The sequence below is a fragment of the Perognathus longimembris genome, chromosome 10, assembly GCF_023159225.1.
Source record: "Perognathus longimembris pacificus isolate PPM17 chromosome 10, ASM2315922v1, whole genome shotgun sequence".
NCBI lineage: Eukaryota > Metazoa > Chordata > Mammalia > Rodentia > Heteromyidae > Perognathus > Perognathus longimembris.
This window is the reverse complement of record NC_063170.1, coordinates 37,399,501-37,421,584: the sequence shown is the minus strand read 5'-3', so window position 1 is coordinate 37,421,584 and position 22,084 is coordinate 37,399,501. Positions and strand designations below refer to the sequence as shown.

The window sequence follows — 22,084 nt, the reverse complement described above, 5'->3', positions numbered from 1 at the left end:
TAAAAAGCTTTAGTTATTGAGCCTTAGATCAAGAAGGCATTCCTAGCAAGCACTAGGCCCTGAGTTCAAAACTCCATTATTCTCTAAAACAGATGTCATATGATTTCTCTGCCCATCTTCCTTTAACCCTGATTATCAAACTGTAAATCAGTTATTGATTATTCAGCTAATATTTATTGAGTATTCCATGGTGATAGTAAATATAGATAAGAGTTAAGAATACAGACACTGAAGCTAGACTGTTTCAAATCCTAGCTCTTCTTATGAGGTAGTGATGTGAGCAAGCTAACTTCTCCAGCCTTGCTTTTTAACCTGTAAAATGAGAATCATACAAATATCTTGCCCATGGAATTATAAGAATGATTCAATTAATATACACAAAGCACTTTTAAAAAGTGCTTATATAGTAAATCTATATGAATTCTAGTTATAACTATTAACTGAACAGAAATATTGATGAGGAAGAAGACAGAAAAGAAGTATATCTATGTTCACTGACTTTATACTCTATTATACTGCTGTAACTGTTATTCTAAGACAGCCTAAAGTTATTTGGAAGTGGATAAAATAAACAAAGCTTTTCTTGCCAAAAGGCCTTTCACAGTCACAAATGTCTACAGTTAATCCACTTTAATCCACATCCCCCCTACCCCCTTAGCAAGGGCTACCACCCAAAATTATGCTCATATGAGGAAAAGAATCAACCTCTAGTCCTAATTTTTGTCCTAAAACACAATCCAAAGCTACAATTTGTAATTATCTTGTTTTTATTCTATGCTAATAACAAAACCTCTTAACAGAAACATATTTCTTTGCTTTCCAAAAGTCCCTAGAAAATCTACAGGCAAATCTGCTCTAAAACACATATAATTACAATTGGCTACTTTCGTACCTGTATCCTCTGGGCAATGGTCTTCAGATCTATAGGCTCCTTTATTATTGCATAATAGTCTGGATATTGCTGGAAGACAAAAACCAGGTATGCTCAATGAGCTAAATTATCCAATGAATGAGAATTCAAGTGAATAATCAGTTCTTCAACTTCATGAGCAGCTTTATGAAATTCAGGGCTAGACTGAGCTATATTGCCTATTACTACATTTTAAGTAGAAGAATGGTTTTGCTTATTCGTGTGTGTGTGTGTGTGTGTGTGTGTGTGTTGGCTTAAAATCAGGGTCTGCGTGCTTGAGCACTTTTTTTTCTTTTGCTCAAGGCTAGCGCACTACTATTTGAGCCACAGCTCTACTTCTGGCTTTTTTGGTAGTACTTTCATGATCAGAGTCTCACAGACTTTCCTGTTCAGTTGGCTTCAAACTGCAATCCTCAGATCTTAGTCTCCTGAATAGCTAGAATAATAGGTGCAAGCCATTGATGCCTGGCTACTGATTCACTTTTTACACAGGGTCTCACTACATAGACCAAGCTGGCTTCAAACTCTGTCCACTTGCCTTAGCTTCTCGAGTACTCAGATTACTAATATTTATTTTACCACTACCATGTTTAGCTAATAATGTAACTTTAAGAAGCTTCATTAAATGCTCAGTATCAGGTTATAGGAGTTTATATTTGGTATCTGAGAGTTACCATTATACAAACAACTTTCTATAACACTATTTTTTTGTGTGTCTCAGTCCTGGGACTTAAACTCAGGTTCTGGTTCTATCCTTGAGTTGTTTGGGGGGTGGTGGTGGTGGTGGTGGTGGTGGTGGTGGTGGTGGTGGTGTGTGTGTGTGTGTGTTTAATTAGAGATAAAGGGTCTCATGGAAAATGGAAAGACTTGCAAAAAAATATATTAAGTGACGTAAGCTAGACCCAGAGAAACATAGATTGCATGGTTTCCCTCATCGTGGTAGGTAGAGTATGCCTATAAATCTACAAGTAAACACACTGGGTGGTAAACAAGGGGTTACAAATGAATTAACTGTAATAGACTCTATGGAGAGTGCAAACAGTATAATTCTTTAAGAAGATTAAGTCAAAGTCCAACAAAATAAGTACCAGAAAATGGGTACTTTCAAGAGGGGAGGGTGGGACCAAGAGAAGAGGGGTAGAAGAATGAAGAAGGAAGTGGGGAAAATGCAGGCAAGAATTCATTATATATACCAAAGAATTAAGAAATATAAGAGATGGGGTGGTTTAAAGGGGAGGGTGAAGATGTTGAAGTGGTACCAGAGATCAAGATGCATTGTGCACAAAAACTGCTTTGTTGGGCTGGGGATATAGCCTAGCGGCAAGAGTGCCTGCCTCGGATACACGAGGCCCTGGGTTCGATTCCCCAGCACCACATATACAGAAAACGGCCAGAAGCAGCGCTGTGGCTCAAGTGGCAGAGTGCTAGCCTTGAGCGGGAAGAAGCCAGGGACAGTGCTCAGGCCCTGAGTCCAAGGCCCAGGACTGGCAAAAAAAAAAAAAAAAAAACTGCTTTGTTAAACTGCAAAAATTTCAATATATAATCTAAAATTAAGATAAGCAAGGGAAGGGGCAGGTTGGGAGGGGTGGATGAGGAAAGGGGTGACATTGACCAAGACACTCTGTATTCATAAACTACTTCAGTGAATGGTAACTCCTTTGTACAACTACTTAATGATAATAAAAATATTTTAAAAAATGTCCTGGACTTTCCTGCCCCACCTGGCTTTGAACCATGATCAATCTTAACTTCCTAAGAAGTTAGAATTACAAGAATGAACCATTGGTACCCAGCTAAACAGTAATTTTTAAAAATAAAATTGCACATAAAACTTTTTTTCTTTTGGTGCTAGTTCTGTGGCTTAAAGCCAGGGCTTGAGCACTGTCCTTGAGCTTTAGTGCTACAAACTAGCACTCTATCACTTGAGCCACAGCTCTACTTCAAGCTTTTTGGTGATTATTTGGAGATAAGATTCTCATAGACTTTGCTGTGTGGGCTGGCTTTCAACTGTGATCAACGGATCTCAGCCTCCTGAGTAGCTGAGATTATAGGCATGAGCCATCAGCCCCCAATAAATTGCCTTAAAAAAAAAAATCAGTCCTGGGGCTTGGTGCTGTCCCTGAGCATCTTCTGCTCAAGGTTAGTACTCTATCACTTGAGCCAGCTTTTTCTATGATTAATTGGAGATAAAAGTCTCACTGACTTTTCCTGCCCAGACTAGCTTCAAACCATGATCCTCAGATTTCTGCATCCTGAAGGAAGTAATTTTTTTGGAGGGGGGAGGGAATGATGGTCCTGGAGCTTAAACTCAAAGCCGCAACTCTTGTTGGCTTTTTACTCAAGGCTAGCATTTTCAGCCACAGCTCAACTTCTGGCTTTTTGTTGCTTAAATGGAGGCAAGAGTCTCTTCGATTTGTCTATCCTGGCTTTAAATCTTGATCCTCAGACCTGAGCCTCCTGAGTAGATAGAACTACAGGTCTGAGCCACCAGTGCCCAGCTTAGAAAAGGAAGTATTTGATATACCTGATACAAGCTTTTGTAATTTTGCAACCTAAATAATATAAATGTGTATTTCATACAAGCATTCATAAGTATCCATCAAAAATCAAGTTGCAAAATTCATTAGTGTCATATTTAATGCATTAGTTGTTCTGTGAAGGTAAGGCCTTTCAAAATGAAACTGGGATTTTTGGTGCCAATACCACAGTTTGAATTCAGGGCCTTACACTCTTGACCAGCTTTGTTTTGCTCAAGGATGGTGCTCCACCATTTGAAGAACACTTCACCTCCAGCTTTGGCATTTTTCTGGTTAACTGGGGGTGAGTCTTGCAAACTTTTCTACCTGGACTGGCTTCAAATCATGATTCTCAGATCTCAGCTTTCTGAAATCTATGGACATAAGCCACTGGCACTGGGCCAAACTAAAACTCCGTGTGTGTGTGGGGGGGGGGGTGTGGTGTGTGTGTGTGTGTGTGTGTGTGTGTGTGTGTATGTGTGTGTGTGTGTGTGTGTAGTGGGAGGGGAGCTTACTAGGGACGCAACTCAGGGAGAACCATTTGAACTGGCACTGGGCCAAACTAAAACTCCGTGTGTGTGTGTGGGGGGGGGGTGTGGTGTGTGTGTGTGTGTGTGTGTGTGTGTGTGTGTGTGTGTGTGTGTGTAGTGGGAGGGGAGCTTACTAGGGACGCAACTCAGGGAGAACCATTTGAACTGGCACTGGGCCAAACTAAAACTCCGTGTGTGTGTGTGTGTGTGTGGTGTGTGTGTGTGTGTGTGTGTGTCTGTGTGTGTGTGTGTGTAGTGGGAGGGGAGCTTACTAGGGACGCAACTCAGGGAGAACCATTTGAACCAAGCCTTTAGGCCTTGTTTTGTGGGATTGGAGGCAGTACTGAGGTGTGAATTCAGGCCTTGTACTTGCTAGGCAAATACTGCACCACTTGTGCCTTAGCTCCAGCCTTTTTCACTCTTGTGGTTTTAGGATAGTCTGAGGTTTTTGACTGGGGCCTGCCTCAAACTGGTTATCCTACTTATAGTCTTCTGCATAGTTAAGATTATAGGCACACATCATCATGGCTTAGTTTTTGAGATTAGAGTCTCATTAATTTTTTGTATAGGCTGGCATCAAACTACAATCCTGAGTAGCTAGAATTATAGGCATGAACTATGGTGCCCAGGCCTCTACCCCTTCTTTCTTTGAGATGGGGTCTCAAAGTTGCCTTCCAACTTCTAATTCTCTTACCTCAGCTTTCTCAGTGAATGAAATTATACGTGTATGCCATCAAGCTCACCTCTATAAGCAATTTCTGAGTTACCAAATACTAGCTACAAGGCCCAGAGATATATCTGACACTAACCAAAAAAATCAAAACTTGTTTTTTTTCCCCTCCAGATTAAAGAAAGGGGGGTCAGAATTCACATCCAAGAAAAGCTACAAATTTGATTCACACCTAGCCCATGAAACCACAAAAATTTCCATGGCTCTAGCATTCTTTTTTTTTTTTTGGCCAGTCCTGGGCCTTGGACTCAGGGCCTGAGCACTGTCCGTGGCTTCTTCCCGCTCAAGGCTAGCACTCTGCCACTTGAGCCACAGCGCCGCTTCTGGCCATTTTCTGTATATGTGGTGCTGGGGAATCGAACCCAGGGCCTCGTGTATCCAAGGCAGGCACTCTTGCCACTAGGCCATATCCCCAGCCCCTCTAGCATTCTTAAATATCTAGGAAACAGTGTACATTGTGAAGTACTCCTCAGGATAGCATTTACATTTTATTGTGATCATCTACTTCTGTTGCTACCTCATTCCTTACCCACTTTTCCTGAGGACAGTAGGTTCCAACTGTGTTCAAAAGGTACTTGCGACTGATGAGTGGCATGCACCTTTTCCCATCAGTTGTTAACAAAACTAGCAATTTAAAGTAATGGGTATCTTGATTGGTATAGCATAGCTATAGCATATTAGCAATAAAGTATATAACCACTGCTATCTTAGGTGCTCATGTAATTAGAAAGAAACTATTCATAGTATGATTTAAAATTTTAAGATGAAAAGTACAACAAGTCTTCAGAAAATTAAACATATAATTGGCATATGACGACAATGCCACTTTGGTATATATCCCAAGTAAGTAAAAGGAGGAGGATATTGAAAGGACCCACATTCAGAACAGCATTATTCACAATAACTAAAACACGGAAGAAATTCAAGTCTGACATAATAGTTAAGCAAAATGTGATACATAGATACTATGGAATATCACTCATCCTTAAAAAGAAGAAAATTTGAACTCATATTATCACATAGATAAATCCTAAAGACATTATGGTAAGATAAGTAATCATAGGGACAAATAGAGGTTTTGTTTTGTTTTGTTTCCAATACTGGACACTGAACTCAGAGCTTTCAGCATGCTAGACAAGGCCACATCTGCAGCCTTGGCTCTTTTTAAATGGGGTACTTAAAGAGTAGCTATAATCATGAAACAAAATGATGCACATAAAAAAAATAGCCCATTCGTATGGTTATTGTATTACAGATACTTTAAGTCTGGAAAATGTTCAACAAATAAAGCCCAGAGAAAGCAGAGGAACTATATAATAAGAATAGAAATTAAATAAATTATAATTTTATATATATATATATAATAGAAAAAATCATGGAAAAAGTAGAATGGTAGTTTAGGAACTTGGGGATGGAAGAAGTAGACTTGGTACCTAATGGGTATGGAGATTCAGATTTGAAGACAGTCATTGCATAACAATGTAAATGCATTTAACATCCCAGAATTGTGTATTTAAAAATGGCTAAAAAAAATTGTGCATTTAAAAATGATTCTAGGTATGGTGGCATATGCCTATAATTCATCCTAGCACTCAGGAGGTAGGAGTAGGAAATCTTAAATTTGAGTCCATTCTGGACCACATAGCAAGACCCCATCTCAAAAAAAGTAAAACTGAAATTAAATAAAAAGCAAATAAGTAAAAATGGCTAAAATGGAAAATCTTACGTACATTTCACCAGATTAACAAAAAGAACTGACAATTAAAAAGCAAAAACAGGGGCTGGGGATATGGCCTAGTGGCAAGAGTGCCTGCCTCGGATACAAGAGGCCCTAGGTTCGATTCCCCAGCACCACATATACAGAAAACGGCCAGAAGCAGTGCTGTGGCTCAAGTGGCAGAGTGCTAGCCTTGAGCGGGAAGAAGCCAGGGACAGTGCTCAGGCCCTGAGTCCAAGGCCCAGGACTGGCAAAAAAAAAAAAAAGCAAAAACAGCAGAAAAGCCAGTGGTTCATGTCTGCAATCCTACCTACTCAGGAGGCTGAAATCTGAGAATCAGATTTCCTGCCTGGGCAAGAAAGTCCATGAGATTCTTATCTCTAACTACTCACAAAAAGGCAGAAGTAAAGCTTTGCCTCAAGTGGTAGAAGGCTAAACTTGAACACAAAAACTCTGAACCAGCATCCAGGCCCAGTTCAAACCCTAGGCCCAGAAAACAAAACAAAACAGCACATGAATTTGAGATCAGATTGAGCAACATAGTAAAGTTCCCCTCTCCTCAAAAACAGAAACATAATCTTTTATTTTATTTATTTTTTAAAAAGCAACAACCTTCTAGTCAAGTAAAATGACAACGCTCTTTGCACTTGCTGAGGGCACAAGGAGATCTCTCTTAGCTTCTTCCAACACTTCCTTTTAACCTTATTTTATTTACTACTAATAAATTCTTAAAGTACTTAAAAAGAGAATCCAGTAGCTAGGTGTCAATGACTCATGCCTGTTATCCTACCTACTTGGAAGGCTGAAAATGTGATGACTGAGATTGCAACCAGCCCAAGGAAAAAAATTCCAGAGAACTCCTCAACTCTGCCTGGCATCCCAACCAACATGGGAGATTAAGGCTGAAGGGTTGAGGTTTCACGTCAACTCCATATCCAGGGAGGGAAGCTGGATGTAATGTGCCTGTGTTTTCAGCATCAATGGGTGCATTGAGCCTACCCAAGGGGCAGGGGAGAAGACTCTATCTGAAAAATAACCAGTCATATCACTTAAATCTATCACTTACCACTTTAGAAGGCAGTTTCTGAAAAAGTTCACTGATGAGCCGTCCTGATGGATTTGTAGCTACAACTATGGCTTCAAGAAGCTGCTCCAAAATCTCCTTCAGGTAACTTGGAGACTTACAAGGGCAAAGGAAAAGGAGGGGAGAGAAAAAAAGTACTTTATGACAAAAGAAGACCAAGTTCTAAGCAGCATTTATTCTAAATTCAACTTTCAAGAATACCATGAAAAGCTCTGATGCTGAGTATCAGTGGTTCACTCCTGTAATTTTGCTACTTAGGGATGAGTCAAATTGGAAGGACTGATTGGGAAGACTTCAGTTCAAGTTTACAAAACCTCTTTCTCAACTGAGAAGTTGGCCTGGTGGCACTCACTTGTTATCCTAGCTATGACCAAAAGCCTAAAATAGGCAGATTATGGCCCACATGTGCACAGAGGCAAAAAGCAAAATAAAGGGCTGAGAAGTGTGGCTCAAAGCAAAACAAACAAAAGAATATGCTTTAATGCTGGACACAGGATTGTACCCCTAAAATGGCTTATATGAAAATTAGTGATGCTCTGTATTTTATTTTTGTAATTCAATACCTTGGATCAAATCCTTTACTCTAGTTCACAGTAAACATTTTTTTTTTTTTTTGCTAGTCCTGGGGCTTGGGACTCAGGGCCTGAGTACTGTCCCTGGCTTCTTTTTGCTCAAGGGTAGCATTCTACCACTTGAGCCAGGGCACCACTATGGCTTTTTCTATATATGTGGTGCTGAGGAATTGAACCCAGGGCTTCAAGTATACAAAGCAAGCCCTCTACCACTAGGTCATATTACCAGCCCTTCATTTTTGTCATTTTTATTAACTATAGTAAGGTTTCACTAACCGGGCAATGTTCATAGCTAAATAAAATTCCAGGAAATACCCATTGTTTGTTGTAATCCAACGAGCTCTAATCATTTAATTTCTCCAAAGAAATTTTAAAAGTACCCACAATTATATTTTCAGATCCAAGAAGCTCTGAGATATGTTTCTTTCCATGCTTGAGTTCCCAAAAAAGGCAATTCTAGATAATTGTTGGGAGAAAGTAAAATGTTTTGCATTGTGGGTTTTTTTTTTGTTGTTGTTTGTTTCTTTGTTTTCTGGTCTGTTGTGGGGCTTGAACTCAGAGCTCGTCTGCTGTCCCTGAACCTCTTTGTGCTCAAGGCTAGCACTCTACCACTTGTGTGCCTAGCTTTGCATTGTGTTTCTTTATGACTTATCTGTTGAAGCGAGTTGTTTGTGATTCTACTACTTTTTTTCTTTTCTAAACGTTTTGTCTTTCTAAAAATAAGTACCCCTGCCTAAATAAGGCATAACCTAGATACCAAAAATAGGTGAACAGGGGCTGAGAATATGGCTTAGTGGTAGAGTGCTTGCCTTGCATGCATGAAGCCCGAGGTTCCATTCCTCAGCACCACAGAAACAGAAAAAGGCAGAAGTGGTACTGTGGCTCAAGTGGTAGAGTGCTAGCCTTGAGTAAAAAGGAAGCCAGGGACAGTGCTCAGGTTCTAAGTTCAAGCCCCAGTACTGGTGGAGGAAAAAAACCCTGCATGGAACACACTACCCAGGATCACTTGAAACTGGGAGTCAAGATCTCCAAATGGCTGGGGATATGGCCTAGTGGCAAGAGTGCTTGCCTCATGTACATGAAGAACTGGGTTCAATTCCACAGCACCACATATACAGAAAATGGCCAGAAGTGATGCTGTGGCTCAAATGGCAGAGTGCTAACCTTGAGCAAAAAGAAGCCAGGGATAGTGCTCAGGCCCTGAGTCCAAGGCCCGGGACTGGCAAAAAAAAAAAAGAAAAAAAAAAGATCTCCAAATGTCCACTTACCCTCCCAGTTACCAATAGAACTGCAGAGGAAAACCTAGTTTTGCACAACAGCCAAGAGGGAATCATAGGCAGGGTTCCTGTTCACTATCTCTTAGCCAATCCATGACTGGTTTGAGCTTTACACTTACTCCGTCAGTCACTGTGCCTCGATTATCTTGCCCATCTTCATCATCATCTTCATCATCTGCTTCTCCCTTCTGAATAAATTCATTTCTTGTTCGAAGATACAAATCCCAGAGTTTACAAGCAGCTTTATACTCAGGAGAATCTGGCTGCATAAAAGAAAAGGGGGGATAAATCATTTTAGTATCTTACAGCAAATCAATAAAGTTAAATCTTAAGCCCAGTGTGGGTGATTCATGCCTATATTCCTAGATACACAGGAAACTGAGATCTGAGGAACATAGTTTGAAGCCAGCCCAGGGAGGTCAAGTCCATGAGGCTCATTTCCAGTTAACCAGCAAAAAGCCTGAAGTAGAGCTTTGGCAGAGAGCTACCTTTAAGGGAAAAAACAAAAAACCTCAAGGCCATTCCCAGGCCTAGTTCAAGCCCTAGGACTGGCACAAAAACAAGCAGGGCTGGGAATGTGGTAGAGTGCTTGCCTAGCATGCATGAAGCCCTGGATTCGATTCCTCAGTACCACATAAACGGAAAAAGCTGGAAGTGGTGCTGTGGCTCAAGTGATAGAGTGCTAGCCTTAAGCAAAAGAAGCTCAGGGACAGTGCCCAGGTCCTGAGTTCAAGACCCAGGACTGGCTAAATAAATGAACAAACAAATAAGCAAATAAAGCTAAATCTTGTTCCAGGAGAAATTGCTATTTTTAGAATTAATTTAGCTATTATAGAGGGGTTGTACAGAGGGATTGCAATGACATAAGTCAGGCAATGAGTACATATCCCTTTTTACAGTGTCTTCTGTTCTCTCTTTCTCAGTCCCTCCTTCCCATCTCTACCCATAATTCACTTTCATCAGTGTCCAGTGAGCTCCATTACTATACTTTTTCACTCTTTTTCCCTGAGTTCTGTGTCCTCCTCCCCCACTTTCCTGAAGAAAAACACATGAATATACCATATATAAAGCAGAGACAGAATCATCAAAAACTAAAAACTAAGAAAAAAAATCATTTCCATACCTTGGAGTTCATTTCAGTATGCTTTTTATACAAATATGAAGAGACATTTAGGCATTTCACCTTTGTGTTTCTCTCCGAACAGTATCCTCTTTTGGTCTCACTGTATCTAGAATCTTGTATAATTTATCATATCCTGTGTATTTTACCTCTAATTCTGCATATCAGAGAGAGCATGTCTCTCTGAGCTTGACTTACCCCACTTACCATTTGTTCTAGTTCCATTTCCCTGCAATTGACATGATTTTATTCTTTCTAATAGCTATATAAAATTCCACTGTGTATAGGTACTACATTTTTTGGATCCAATCATCTACTGTGGGGCATCTGGGCTGTTTCCACATCTCAGCTATTGTGAAAAGTGCAGCAATGAACATGGATGTACAGGTGTCTTCATCATATCCTTGCTCATGATGTTCAGGGTAGAGGCGCAAGAATAGTACAGCTGGATTGTAGGGAAGGTCTAGGGTTAGTTTTCTGAGGAAACTCCAGACTGCTATCCAGAGTGGTAGTACTAGTTTACATTCCCATCAACAGTACAAGAGCATTCCTTTCCCCCCACATCCCCACCAACATTTGTTGTTGTTTGAATTCACAATGTTGGCCAATCTAACTGGGGTGAGATGGAATCTGTGTTTTTATTTGCATTTCCATTATGGCCAGAGATGAGCATTTATTTTCTCCTGTGTTTCTTTGCCATTCTTACCTCTCTGAAAAGTCTCTTAGTTCCCTTGCCCATTTAGTGACTGGTTTATTAGATTTAGGAGAGGTTAGTTTCTTGAGCTCCTTGTATATAGATTGGGTATTAGTCCTTTGCCTGATATATTGCTAGTAAGGATCTTTTCCCAGTTGGTTGGATGTCTTTATAGTTAGTAACTATGTCCTTAGCTGTGCAGAAACCTTTATTTTAATGTAGTTTGACTTGTCAAGTCTATTAACAGTTGTGCTCCTGGAAGTCTTCAAGAAGTTTCTACCTATACCTATAAGTTCTTGTGTTTCTCCTCCTCTCTCTTGAAGTAGTTCCAAAGTTTCGTGTCTGACATTGAGGTCTGTGATCCATTTTGAATTGATATTAGCGCACGGTGACAGAAAAAGACTTTTAGTTTTCAGCATGTGGATGCGGAATTTTCCCAACAGCAACTGTTGAAGAGGCTAATTTTTTCCCCATTGTATGTCATTGATTCCCTTATCAAATATCAGGTAATTGTAAGTATATGGCTTTATTTCTGGGTCTTCTGATCTACTTTTGTACCAACAGCAAACTGGTTTTTTTAAAAAAAAATTATTATTATGGCTCTGTAGTAAAGTCTGTCTTTTTTGGGGGGGGGCTCGAATTGCTTTGGCTATTCTAGGTCTTTTGTTTTCTCTACCTTGGTAAAGAACATCACTGGGATTTCGGTGGAGATTGCACTGAATATGTGTATCACTTTTGGCAATATGGCCATTTTCACAATATTGATTCTACCTAAGCATAGACATGAAAAATCTTTCCATTTCTTAGTGTTCTTTCTTCAAATTTTTATAATTTTTCTTATAAATATCTTTTATGTCTTTGGTTAAGGTTAATTCCTAGATTTGCTTTGGTTTTTCTTGAGGCTATTGCAAATGACTTGTTTTCATGATTCCCCTTTCTGCTTGTATGCTGTTGGCGTACTGAAAAGCTACTGATTTTTTGTGGGTTAATTCTGTATCCTGCTACTTTGCCCAAATGGTTGATCACCTCTAGGAGCTTAGAGATGGAGTTTTTTGGTCCTTTAGGTATAAGATCATGTCATTTGCAAATAAGGATGGTTTGATATCGCCTTCCCCTATGTGGATCCCTTTTATGTACTTTTCTTGACTTATTGCCCTGGCTAGGAATTCCAGAACTATATTGAAGAGGAGCAGAGTGGACATCCTTGCTTTGTTCCTGATTTTAGGGAAAATGGTTTCAGTTTTTCCCCATTCAATATGATGTTGGCTGGTGATCTAGCCTTTATTGTTTTAAAGAATGTTGGTTCTATTCCTAGCTTCTCTAAAGATTTTTTTTAAATATAATATTTTATTTGTATTTATTTATTGTGCTGGTACTGAGGTTTTGTTTTTTTTTTTTGGCCAGTCCTGGGGCTTGGACTCAGGGCCTGAGCACTGTCCCTGGCTTCTTTTTGCTCAAGGCTAGCACTCTGCCACTTGAGCCACAGCACCACTTCTGGCTGTTTTCTATATATGTGGCGCTGGGGAATTGAACCCAGGGCCTCATGTATATAAGGCAAGCACTCTTGCCTCTAGGCCATATCCCCAGCCCCTCTCCAAAGATTTTAAGACATATGGATGTTGTATTTTGTTGAAAGTTTTTTCTGTATCTATTGAGATGATCATGTAGTTCTTGTCTTTGACTCTGCTAACATGGTGAATTAGAAAAAAAAAATTAAGGCACCATTTTGAAAGCAGTTAACTACAAACTGCAAAATGACTGTGATGAGAAGATAAATGGGGTTAATTTCTTCTTAAGAAAATAACTGCATTGTAATTATTATTTTTTTGCCAGTACTTGGAATTGAACTCTGAGCCTAAGTGCTGCCCCTTTAACCACAGCTCCAATTCTGGTTTTGGGGTAGTTAATTGGAGATAAGGGTCTTAGGAAGTTTCTAGCTTGGGTTGGCTTAGAACCTTGATCTTCATATCTTAGTCTCCTGAGTAGCCAGGATTACAGTTGTGAGCCACTGGCAGCCAACAAACTGCATTTGTTGTTGTTGTTGCTGTTTTTGCCAGTCCTTGAGCTTGAACTCAGGTTTCGGTTCTGTCCCTGAGCTTCACTGTACTCAAGGCTAGCGCTCTGCCACTTGAGCCACAGTACTACTTCTGGCTTTTTTCTGAGTAGATTAGAATGTCATGGACCTTCTTGACCAGGCTGGCTTCAAGACACGAATCTCAGATCTCAGTCTCCTAAGTACCTACAGTTACAGGCATGAGCCACCAGCACCTGCCTAAACTGCATGGTTCAAAAACATTCTGAAATCAAATTATTTGTGCCCTATTCCATTATAGGAAGACAAAATCTAAGACAAGTAATTTGCTAAAGAAAAAATAATGATTATTTTACATAACCCTTCTGTTAACCACCTTTGTAACAATTACACAAAATTATACAAAAAATTAAAATTAAAAAATGATTATTAACATGTTATGGAAGTCAATTTAAAGGATAAAGCATGAAAATAATTATTTTGCATTAAAAGAAATTTCCATATACTATTTGTAAGATATACATCACTGTTCAAAGGTTATGAAAAGTTTAAAGTATAATAGAGTGGTAGCCTTGGGCAAAAGAACCTTAGAGACAGTGCTCAGGCACTGAGTTCAAGTCTCAGAACTGGCAAAAAAAAAAAAAGACAAGAAAAAAAAATTAAACCCAACTGCACTAACAGCTTATATATAAAAAACTATATAGCCTTAGAATGCAAGAGGAATTTATGAAACAAGACACAAAAGTACACATCACAAGAACGATAAATTTAGTTTTACCAAAATAAAAAATGCCTGCTCATCAGTAAAGATACTATAGGGGAAAAATGAAGGAGGAGGTAACAAGTTGGATAAGAAATGTACTCACTGCCTTACATATGAAACTGTAACCCCTCTGCACATCACTTTCACAATAAAGAAACAAAAACAACAACAAAAATAAAGATACCATAAAATAGAGGCCAGGGATGTAGTGTTATAGTGTATGCTTAGTGCCTGACACCCTGGATTCAATCCCTAGCATTCAAAGAAAAAAAGACAAAAGACAGACAAATAGTGTAAGAGTTGAAACATGTAATTGAAAGTTATTTAAGTCCGAAGCCAGACTCAACCACACAGTGAGACACTGCCGAAAAAGAAGTGGGAGGGCTGGAGGCACAGCTCAAGTGGTAAAGAGTGCCAGCCCACAGTGAGGAAGAAAGCTGAGCAACAGCAAGAAGCTCAAAGTTCAAGGTCCAGTACAAAAAGATAAAAAGCTGGGTGCCAGTGGTCACAACTATAATGCTAATACTCTATTCAGGAGACTGAGATTTGAAGATCATGGTTCAAAACAGCCAGAACAGAAAAATCTCCAATTAACCAGAAAAAGACTGGAACTTGAGTAGTGGCTCAAGTGCAAAATCACTAACCATGAGCAAAAGAATCCAAGATCAAAGTCCCGAGTTCAAGCTCCAATATAGAGGGGAAGTGGCAAACTCAAACACACACAGAAATCACTACTAATCTTCTAGATTGGTAAATATTAAAAAGTTAAACAACTATCAAAGTGGGTACCTTCCATATTTGATGTATTCTTACCTTATAATAGGCCTTTGCATTGTTAAAAAGCAGCTGGAAGTCAGCAGTCAGCAGATTAACATCATCATACTCTTCCATTTTTAGTTTCTGTTGAATTTTCATCAAGTCAATGGGCTGAGAAACCACTTCATAATAGTCTGGCTGATTTCTGTTACAATTTAAATATTTTTAATGATAATAACACAAAGTACATGAAAAGTTATACTTTGAAAGTATTTGTGATATAATGCACCATTTCATTTGATAGACCAAATTAGAATCTGCCATCAGACTTACTCCCATTATCAGAACTAAAAATAAAAAAGGTGCAGATGTGTTATCTTTTCACAGCATAAATTTAATGTTATAAAAACCTTTATTTAACATCTGTGATGGGCTAAATATGTAAAGTTTAAGACATCAGAATTAAGCCCAGGTCAATGGTACCTTCTATAAATAAAGATGACTCGCCTTTCCTTGTGTTCAAAAGTAGCTGAAATCAGATAAAGATTTAAACTTTCAAAATGCATTATCTTTCTCCATTTAATGACCACAGTGCCTTTTCTTGTCAAATTCTTTTAAGTGCCTATTATTAATATTTTACTCTAATATCAACTAATAAAGTTACAAAGGAAGCAGAGAACTGGTGGCTCGTACCTATAATCCTAGCTACAATCTGAGGATTGTAGTTTGAAGCCAGTCTGGGCAGGAAAGTTGATGAGACTCTTACCTCCAGTTAAACACCAGAAAACTGAAAGTGGAGCTGTGCCTCAAGGTAGTCGAGCGCTACCCTTGAGCATAAAGAACTCAGGAATAGTGCCTGGGCCCTAAGTTCAAGCCCCACAACTAACCCCCCCCCCAAAAAAAAGGTACAAAGGAGAAAGACAAATTCTTTGGCTTAAGGAGCTTACCAAACAGGAAAGGATAAGTTTAAATATGACCAATCATATTTAAAAAGAAAAAAGTGTAGAAATACTAAACTAAAAATTTAGGACAATGGGACTAAGGATGTAGTTCTGTAGTAGAGCACTTGCCTTGCATGCAAAAAGTCTGGATTCAATCCTCAAAAAAAAGGAAAGATGGAGAAATTCAAGATAGTGATTGTTATCTTAGTGGGAAGTATAGTGAGAGACACAATGGAACTTCAAAGGCAATTATAATGGTAGTTTTTTGTTGTGGTTGTTGGACATGGGGCTTGAACTCAGGGCCTGAGCACTGTGCTGAGCTTTTTCACTCAAGGCTGATATTCTATCACTTTGAGCCACAGCATCACTTCCGGTTTTTTTCTAGTGGTTAATTGGAGACAAGAGTATCACAGACTTTCCTGCCAGAGTTAGCTTCAAATCATGATCCTCTGATCTCAGCCTCCTGAGTAGCTAGGATTACAAGTGTGAGGCATCAGTGCCCAGCTTATGATAATCAAATTATTTTGATGCTCATTACTGCTTTAGGTTGGGCCAGTAGGAGTCCATTTAAGACAGCTACTATTTTTGTTGTTACTTTTTTTTCTTTCTTTCTCTCTTTTTTGTTTTTGTGCTGATACTGAGGCTTGAACAGAGAATTTTTATCTCATTTAGCTTTTTTTCTCAAGGCTGGTGCTCTACTACTTGAAAAACATCTCTATTTCCAGCCTTTTGCTAGTTAATTGGAGATAAGAGTGTCCCAGACCAGATCTATCTAACTAAACTGGTTTCAAACTCTGTTCCTTAGACTTCAGCCCCCTAAATAGTTTGGATTATAGTCCGGAGTCACTGGTGCACAGATCTGTTGGTTTATTCCTCTTCTCCCTGCCCCCCCTTTCCTCTCGAGATTCATCTACCTACTTTGTCCCAACTCTGATAATCAGCTATTTTTCCAAAAAATTCTGGGTTTTCTTTTCTTTTTGGTCATGGGTCTTAAACTCAGGGCCTGGAAACTGTCCCTGAGCTAATTTTGTACTGAAGGCTAGTGACTCTACCACTTAGAGCCACAGATCTACTTTCAGTTTCCTGGAGATTAACTTGAGGAAAGAGTCTCAAGGACTTTTCTGCCAGGGTTGGGTTTGAACTGCGATCCTCAGATCTCAGCCTCCTGAGTAGCTAGGATTACAGGTATGAGCCACCAGCACCCAGCATCAGATCTTGCTTTTTAAATACCATTTACTATTAAGAGAAACCAGAAAGCAGGGCTCTGGTGGCTTATTCCTGTAATTCCAGCTACTTAGGCTGAGACCTGAGGATCACAGTTCAAAGCCAGCCTGGACAGGAAAGTCCATGAGACTCTTATCTCCAATTAACTACAAAAAAGCCAAGATGGAACTGTGGCTCAAGTGGTAGATTGCTAGCCTTGAGCAAAAAAGTTCAGGGATAATACCCAGGCACTGAGTTCAAGACCCAGGACCAACAAATACACACACACACACACACACAGAGCCAGATCTGAGTACAAGAGGTGACTGTTTCTATGATGTTGTTGTTTCTAAGTTGTTTTAATACACAGAGCTAGGGAATATATGTATGTTTGGTTATATTTATATTTTTTTATCTCCCTATGTTGGAAACCACAAATTCACACAAATATTAATAATTCCAACCCAATACAGGATTCATTCTAATCACAGGACTCATTCCAGGTTTCTATCTGTATTTATATTCTCCCTCTCAGATGATGAAAAACCTGGTCCCCACTATATTCAATATATTTACAAGCATGACTGAGGTCCTGCATGTAATCAGTTTCTTCCTGCTGCTATCCTACTTCTGTCCCATGTTGTTCTCCTCACCTTTTTAAAACCCTATGTAGACCCCTCTTTACACCAGTCAGGTGGTGTTTTTGTTTTTCTTGTGCTGGTTCTGGGGCTTGAAGTCAGGGCCTGTCAATATCCCTAAGCTTTTTTGTTCAAGGCTAGCACTCTACCATTTGAGCCACAGCTCCATTTCCAGCTCTACAAGAGATAAGAATCTCACAGACTTTCCCATCCAGGCTGGCTTTGAACCATGTTCCTCATATCTCTGTCTTCTAAGGAGCTAGGATGACAGGCATAAGCCACATTTGATCATAATGTAGTACTTACACAAAGAATCAGAAGAATTACCATATGTTCCAACAATCTGGGTATATATACCTAAGAGTTGAAAGCAGAATCTCAAATATGGAATTGCATATCAAGGCTCACTGTAGCACTATTCCCAACAGCAAGGAAATGTAAACAACTATAGAATCCATTAAGAGAAGAATATGATTTGCACTCACAATGGAGTATTATTTACCTTTAAAAAAGGAAGGAAATTCTGTCACATAGTACATTATAGACTAATAACCTTCAAGGCATTATGCTGAGGGAAATAAACCAGTTATAAAGAGAAATTATTATTCTACTTGTATGAGGTAGCTAAAATAGTCAAATTCATAGAAACAAAATATGTTTGCCAGGAGCTGGGAACAAGGGGAAATGGAGTGCTGTTTAGTGAGTATAATTTTAAAAGAGATTTTTTTTTAAAGTTCTGGAGGTTGTTACACAAGTGTTAATATTTTGATTTTTTGAACTATATACTTAAAAATGATTAAGCATAATCTATATGTCATTCTTTTTTGGCCAGTTGTGGGGCTTGAACTCAGGGCCTCAGCACTGTTCCTGAGCTTTTTGCTCAAGGCTAGCACTGTACCACAGCACCACTCTGGCCTTTTCTATTTATGTGGTGCTAAGGAATGGAACCCAGGGCTTCATGCATGCTAGGCAAGCACTCTACCACTAAGCCACTTTCCCATCCCTATGTTCTTTACTACAATTTAAAATAAAACCCATACTATATTTTGGCAAATAGGGCTAAAATTAGACCCAGTATCATTTAAGCCATTCCTTCCAAAGGGAAACTCAATTACCACTTTAAACATGGGCCCTGTCTGATGTCTCCAACTCACCTTCGTTTCGGTGCCCTGATGAAGAGCTCACAGAGGAGCCTACCCTGCTCATCCTTATAGTCTCGGATGGTGTTGTAGAGTTCATGGCACACAGCAATCTATATAAAGGAAAAAGAAAAATCACTTAAAAGTTAACAGAAAGCCTCCAGGTGCTGGTGGCTCACTCCTGTAATTCTAGCTACTCAGATTGCTGAGAGCTGAGGGTCATGGTTCAATACCAGCCTGAGCAGGAAAGTCTGTGAGACTCTCATCTCCAAATAACCAGCAAAGGCTGGGATGTGGCTCAGTGGCAAAGCGCTTGCCTAGCAAGTGCAACGTCCTGAGTTCAATCCCCAGTACCAAAAAAGAAAAGACCAGAAAAAAAAATACAGTTAAAAACAAACAAACATAAAAACAACCAATTAACCACCAAAAGGCCAGAAACAGAGCTGTGGCTCAAGTGGCAAAGTGCTAGCCTTGAGCAAAAAAGCTCAGGGGCAGCACCCAGGCTCTGAGTTCAAGCCCCAGGACTGGTACTCACCTCTGCGCCCCACCCCACCCTGGAAAAAAAAAAAAGACTAAAAACACTGATATTCAAATTCAGATGGGAAATGAAGTCTGAAACATGTTGACAGGATTTCTGTTTTTTGATCCAGGATGAGGATTTGAACTCAGTACTTAATACTTTTACTCACTGGTTAGTGCTCTACCAACTGAGCCATACTTCTAAATCCACGATTTCTCCTTTAAAATAACTGAATGAAGTGTGTGTGTTTTTTTTTTTTTGGTACACCTTTGATTAAATTTGCATTGCCATTCTTCTTTTTTTTTTAGGGGGGTAGTCAGTTGTGGGGTTTGAACTCTGGGCCTGGGCACTGTCTCTGAGCTCTTCAGCTCAAGTCTAGTGCTCTACCACTTGAGCCACAGTGCCACTTCTGGTTTTCCAGTGGTTAATTGGAGATGATCCTCATGGACATTCCTGCCCAGGCTGGCTTTGAACCGAGATCCTGAGATCTCAGCCTCCTGCATAGCTAGGATTACAGGTGTGAGCCACCAGCACAGGGCTAGCATTACTGCATTCTTTTATACTAAAATAAATTAGTTAATGTTAGTCTCTTGTTTAAAAATCATTCAAAAAGCTGGTATGATGTCACACACCTGTAATCCCAGCACTCAGGAAGCTGAGATAGGAGGATCATGAGTTGGAGGCTAGCCTGAGCTACACAGTATGTTATGTCAAAATGAAAAAAATTTTTCTTAAATCATCCAACAGGATGTAAGTTTGATTCTGTGACTAATTCTATGTATATATGAACATACCATAGTGAAACCCCCTGGTACAACTAATTGATGCTAACAAAAAATGTAAGGGAGGGCTGGGGATATAGCCTAGTGGCAAGAGTGCCTGCCTCGTATACACGAGGCCCTAGGTTCGATTCCCCAGCACCACATATACAGAAAAAACGGCCAGAAGCGGCGCTGTGGCTCAAGTGGCAGAATGCTAGCCTTGAGCGGGAAGAAGCCAGGGACAGTGCTCAGGCCCTGAGTCCAAGGCCCAGGACTGGCCAAAAAAAAAAAAAAAAAAAAAAATGTAAGGGGTGAAATCACCCAAAAGCTGTGCTTTTTAGAAAGAAAGGAAATAAAATCTAAATACTTTGTGTGTATGTAAATACTTTGTGTGTTTGCCAGTACTAGGTCTTGAACTCAGGGCCTGAGCATTTTCCCTTAGCTCTTTTGTTTAAGGCTGACATTATCACTTGACCCACAGGTCCACTTCTAGCTTTTTCGTGGTTAGCTGGACATGAGAGTCTCACACTTGCCTGCCTGGGCTGGCCTTAAACTGTGTTCTTCAGATCATGCTATTGGTGCCAGGGCCAAAAATGTAATTTTTTTTTTTCGGTAGTGGAGCTTGAACTCAGAGTCCAGGTGCTGAGGCTTTTCCATTCAAGGCTACCACTCTATCACTTTGAACCTTTGATTTTCTGGTGGTTAATTGGGAGATAAAGAGTCTTACAGATTTTCCCACCCGGGTTGGCTTTAAACTGTGATCCTCAGACCTCAGCCTCCTGAGTAGTTAAGATTACAGGCATGAGCCACTGGCACCTGGCTTCAAATATCAAAATTATTATTTTTTAAAAATTTACTTTTTTGTTTTAAAGGTGGTGTAGAGAGAGATTATAATTACAAAAGTCAGATAATGAGTACATTTCCTTTCCTACAATGTCTTCTGTTCCCTCACTCTCTCCCAGTCCCTCCATTCTATCTAGTTGTAAGTTCACTGGTGCACTTTTTCACCCTTTTCAAAACTCTAGACTCCTACTATAGCCTGTTGAAGGGCTGTGTACTCTGACTGGGTAGAGCATACCCATTTCCTTCTCCTCCCTGACCATCTGTCTGCAATCACAATACAATAACCCATCTCTGACCCAGCATGGCTAGTGCCTTATTAGCACCACAGAGAATCTTCTAGAAGACCAAAGCCCTAACAGCCAAAAATCATCCAACCTTTTCTTCTTAGCACTTATTAGCTGATAGTACTTTATTGTTATTTACTTGTTTAAGTTCTGCTTTTTCTACATTGGAATCTTGTGAAAAATGAGCTTGAATTATTCACAACTAAATTTCAATTACTACATCAGTGCTTATCACATAGCAGGTATACAACTATACAACTATTAAATGAGTACATGACATACAACACACTGATATTCTTTATTTCACACTATTTTACTATTACTGTAAGACTTTTGGCTAATACCACTTTTCTTAAGAGAAAGGTTAACTTTATCAAGCCAAAGAGAATAGTGAGGCCTTTCATTTCAATTGCTTCACCATTAGGGAAACAAGAGAAAGATGGGAGGTAGAAATCATGCAGTCCACGCTACTCACAGGATCTACAGTTGGAAGATTGGAAAGTCTCCGCCTTTTCCTGCTTGGGCCTGGTGTGGGGATAGAATGGTGCCCATCATCAAAATCCCCGCTGACACTGCTGGAAGGGGATGTAGCTCTTCTTCTCTTGGAACCCATGGAATCCAACTTCTTCTATAAGAAAGAATTAGTCATATTCTTATTTATAAACTGCAACTGTCACCAAGCCTTCAGCTGGTAACCTACCACCAAAATTTCTGTTTGAGTACTTTAATTGTTCCAAGGGAGTTAAACTAGCTATAAATTCCTAAGGGAAAAACAAAAACAAAAAAATCCTGGACCTCATTTTCACTTACCAGAATACTACACTATCAATTTTTATGGGCCAATCTCAGCAGAACTATACTCATTTGTGTACCACAAACATTGAATGCTTCAACCACTTCTGGTCCCAAACGTACCCTAGACTGGAGTTTACCACCCCATGTGTAGAGATTTTAACAGTATGTTGCAGGTTAATCCCTAAGCCTTTGGAGCAGCTAGGCAGGCCTGGGAGACAGAAGCTCCAAGGTAGTCACTTCTAGAGTCAGCAGCCTCATC

At 39.6% G+C, this 22,084-nt stretch overlaps 1 protein-coding gene across 17 annotated transcripts in view; it reads right to left on the bottom strand.

Moving 5' to 3' along the window:
* Window positions 1-22,084, bottom strand: part of Pbrm1 (polybromo 1) — a 112,989-nt gene that overhangs the window by 85,957 nt on the left and 4,948 nt on the right. For 15 of the 17 annotated variants that reach the window (XM_048355860.1, XM_048355844.1, XM_048355852.1 and 12 more), the window contains 6 exons: window positions 21,506-21,658; window positions 18,638-18,735; window positions 14,759-14,906; window positions 9,456-9,599; window positions 7,470-7,583; window positions 893-961 (listed from right to left, as the gene is read on the bottom strand). In XM_048355860.1, coding sequence (XP_048211817.1) covers window positions 893-961; window positions 7,470-7,583; window positions 9,456-9,599; window positions 14,759-14,906; window positions 18,638-18,735; window positions 21,506-21,643 — 711 coding nt within the window. In that variant the 5' untranslated portion in view covers window positions 21,644-21,658. The remainder of the gene's footprint in view (window positions 1-892; window positions 962-7,469; window positions 7,584-9,455; window positions 9,600-14,758; window positions 14,907-18,637; window positions 18,736-21,505; window positions 21,659-22,084) is intronic. The other 2 variants (XM_048355847.1, XM_048355849.1) reach the window with 1 other exon arrangement.